Source organism: Hyalella azteca, unplaced genomic scaffold, assembly GCF_000764305.2.
Source record: "Hyalella azteca isolate HAZT.00-mixed unplaced genomic scaffold, Hazt_2.0.2 contig858, whole genome shotgun sequence".
NCBI classification, from domain to species: domain Eukaryota; kingdom Metazoa; phylum Arthropoda; class Malacostraca; order Amphipoda; family Hyalellidae; genus Hyalella; species Hyalella azteca.
Window position 1 is genome coordinate 1 of NW_025931193.1, and position 3,272 is coordinate 3,272.

General features: G+C 36.9%; 1 protein-coding gene across 1 annotated transcript; it reads right to left on the minus strand.

Annotated features, from left to right (window-relative positions):
• Positions 1-101: 101 nt before the first annotated feature.
• LOC108679799 (neurobeachin-like) lies at positions 102-2,980 on the minus strand (the record flags this gene model as incomplete). Its single annotated transcript, XM_018168526.1, has 6 exons — positions 2,819-2,980; positions 2,427-2,604; positions 2,034-2,160; positions 1,563-1,671; positions 501-507; positions 102-214 (listed from the first exon to the last, which is right to left on the minus strand). Coding segments are annotated over exons 1-6 (696 nt in total), but the record flags the coding sequence as incomplete, so codon positions are not given.
• Between the last annotated feature and the right edge of the window lie 292 nt (positions 2,981-3,272).

Sequence of the window (3,272 nt, forward strand, 5' to 3'; positions counted from 1 at the left end):
GAAGGATATCACTGACAATTTTCAAGCAAACTTGTACTTCTAGGAGCACAGATGGAAAAGTATGAATGTAATCCAGATTTCGTGACTGTGAGCGGACTCACTTTAATGTGTAGGTCCTCGGGACGATGCTGGTGAACAGCGGCAGGGTCGGGGATGTTGGTGGGGGAGGAGAGTACGGAGATCTGGCCAGGGACGGAGCCGTAGTCTCCTACTTCTGTCACAAGTGACCACACATGGTTATTAGAAATAAAGATAATTAACATACAGATGATGAATAAAATTACAGAGAGTTATTACAAATACGTATGTGTTTAAAATACATATAAATATTCATAATACAGATAGTGTATTATAACAACAATTTGTAAGTGAAAATGTGAAATTATGAGCGCACCTCGCAACTCATTGATGAATAATTCATGTACACTCCTATAAAATTATGCGAAATTAAAAAAGCGAAATGCGAAAGCAAAAAAAAATGAAAACAATTTTTTGCAAACTAACGCTCTGGAAAAGTAGAATATGATTATGAGAGCACAACTAATTTTGTTTAACTAAGACTTCTCTTTAAATGGAAGGCAGGAAATAATTTAAGCTACATATGGGTTTTTTTCTGATCTTAGTCAACTCATCAAAAACTTCTCTACTGAGCTCGCCCACTCTCCTAATGGATTGGCGCGCCCATAAGTAGCATTTCGTCNATTAGTACATTTACTTTGATAACGCATTTATTATACTATTATTATTTTATTATATTATAAGCTGCCAGGCAATTGATTGGTGCGTTCTTTATTATAATATTATTATAATTACTTTGATTACGCTTTCATTATACTATTATTATTTTATTATCAGCTGCGAGGCAGTTGGTTAGTGCATTCAGTAGTGTGATATTATTACAATTACTTTGATTACGCATCTAACATATTATTATTATTATTTTATTATAAGCTGCAAGGGAATAGTTTGGTGCATTCAGAATAATATTACAATTATTTTGATAATGCATTTATTATATACTTATTATTATTGTTGTTTTATTATAAGCAATTCAAAATCTAGGAAAGGTTCAGATTTATACATTAGCGTACAGCAAGAATTATTGGCTAGAATAGCAAGCTAAAAGATATTCAACGCCGTCTTTAATCAAAACGACTGAATAGTCCAGTTCATTAGAAATTTTAACATTTCATCAATTAATTTTTAATTTTAACATTTCCTCGATTAATTGTTGAAATACAAAGATACAAATACATTCCAGTGAGGTTTTTGCAAAGAGTAATTGGCTTCAAACATAATTTACAATAAATTATTTTTGTACTTTGATTAGATTAGTAATTCTTAACAAAGAAACTTAACTATTATCTCAGTCTGATACTCTCAAATTTATAACAGTTATATACGCTAAAATTTATCCAATATACGCTCAAATTTATCCACAGTCAACCTGATATTAGGACCATGAAAAAAAAAAATTCCGCAAGAGCGACAAGCCTGATAGGATACTGATAAGGGATACGTGTAAACATCCCATATAAGCAGAACCCTGCAGCCTGCCTCACCTCGAACTCGGCGTGCTTGAGAACGTCGTCTGCCCTCATCCTGTTCAGGATGAACTCAGCCTCGTTGGCAACCCGCACGATGTGGTCCTTCATTGCGTGTGACAATAACCTGCAATAATTACATCAATAAGTAACAGTCATTATGACAATACCAGCAATAACCTGCAATCATTACCTCGATAATTTACAGCCAACATAATTATAACCTGAAATGACCTGTAATAACCTCCTCAATAATTGACCGCAATGACCAGCAATTACTACCTCTATAATTGACCACATTGAAGACAACAAACTGCAATGACCTGCAATAACTACCTCACTAACTGACCGCAATGAACTGCAATAATCCCCTGAATAATACGATAAAGACACCGCGCAATACCCATCAAGAACATGTATCAAGCATCGAATAGTCCCGACAAGAGCGCGTAAGCAACAAGACATGCGAGTGTCGGCACCCTCACGCACCTTCCCTCGTTGATGAGCTCAATGAAGGCGAGCCCGGCGTGTTTCTGCAGTGAGTTCTGCCACTCCTGCGAGCACAGCAACATCACGAGCTCCACGACGCTCTGGCTCTGCTTGAACGTTGTCAGGCCTAACACAAATACAACAGCTGTTAGTTACAGTGAGTGACTCGTGCTAGTGGTTAAGGGTTTCACTTGCCGAGCATTCAGAGTCTTTGATAACATGAATTTGTATTTAATAGCAGGAATATGAATACGAATATCTGATAACAAGAATTCAAATACGAGTATTTGATAACAATAATATGAATACGAATATTTGATGACAAGAATACGAATACGAATATTTAATAACAAGAATTTAAATACGAGTATATAGTTATGAAGACCACCGCACCCTCAAGCAGCAGCTCCTGGCCATGAGAGCCGACAAGAGTCTTGGAGAGGAAGGGCGCGAAGTCGACCATGATCTCCCTGAGCAGCGGCGACACAGACCCCAGCGCCGTCTCCAGCTTCTGCGTCAGCGACGCTTCCCGCGACACTGCGCGCGCTGGTAGCTCCGTGTGCATCAGCGACTGCAGCGTACATTTATTATATAGTTAATTAAAATAAAATCACAAACGCTGGTTAAAATACATCGTTTCTTATACAAAAATAAGATATTTTTCCAACTGGAAAACAATTTAATGAAGGATATCACTGACAATTTTCAAGCAAACTTGTACTTCTAGGAGCACAGATGGAAAAGTATGAATGTAATCCAGATTTCGTGACTGTGAGCGGACTCACTTTAATGTGTAGGTCCTCGGGACGATGCTGGTGAACAGCGGCAGGGTCGGGGATGTTGGTGGGGGAGGAGAGTACGGAGATCTGGCCAGGGACGGAGCCGTAGTCTCCTACTTCTGTCACAAGTGACCACACATGGTTATTAGAAATAAAGATAATTAACATACAGATGATGAATAAAACTACAGAGAGTTATTACAAATACGTATGTGTTTAAAATACATATAAATATTCATAATACAGATAGTGTATTATAATTACAAATTGTAAGTGAAAATGTGAAATTATGAGCGCACCTCGCAACTCATTGATGAATAATTCATGTACACTCCTATAAAATTATGCGAAATTAAAAAAGCGAAATGCGAAAGCAAAAAAAAATGAAAACAATTTTTTGCAAACTAACGCTCTGGAAAAGTAGAATATGATTATGAGAGCACAACTAATTTTGTTTAAC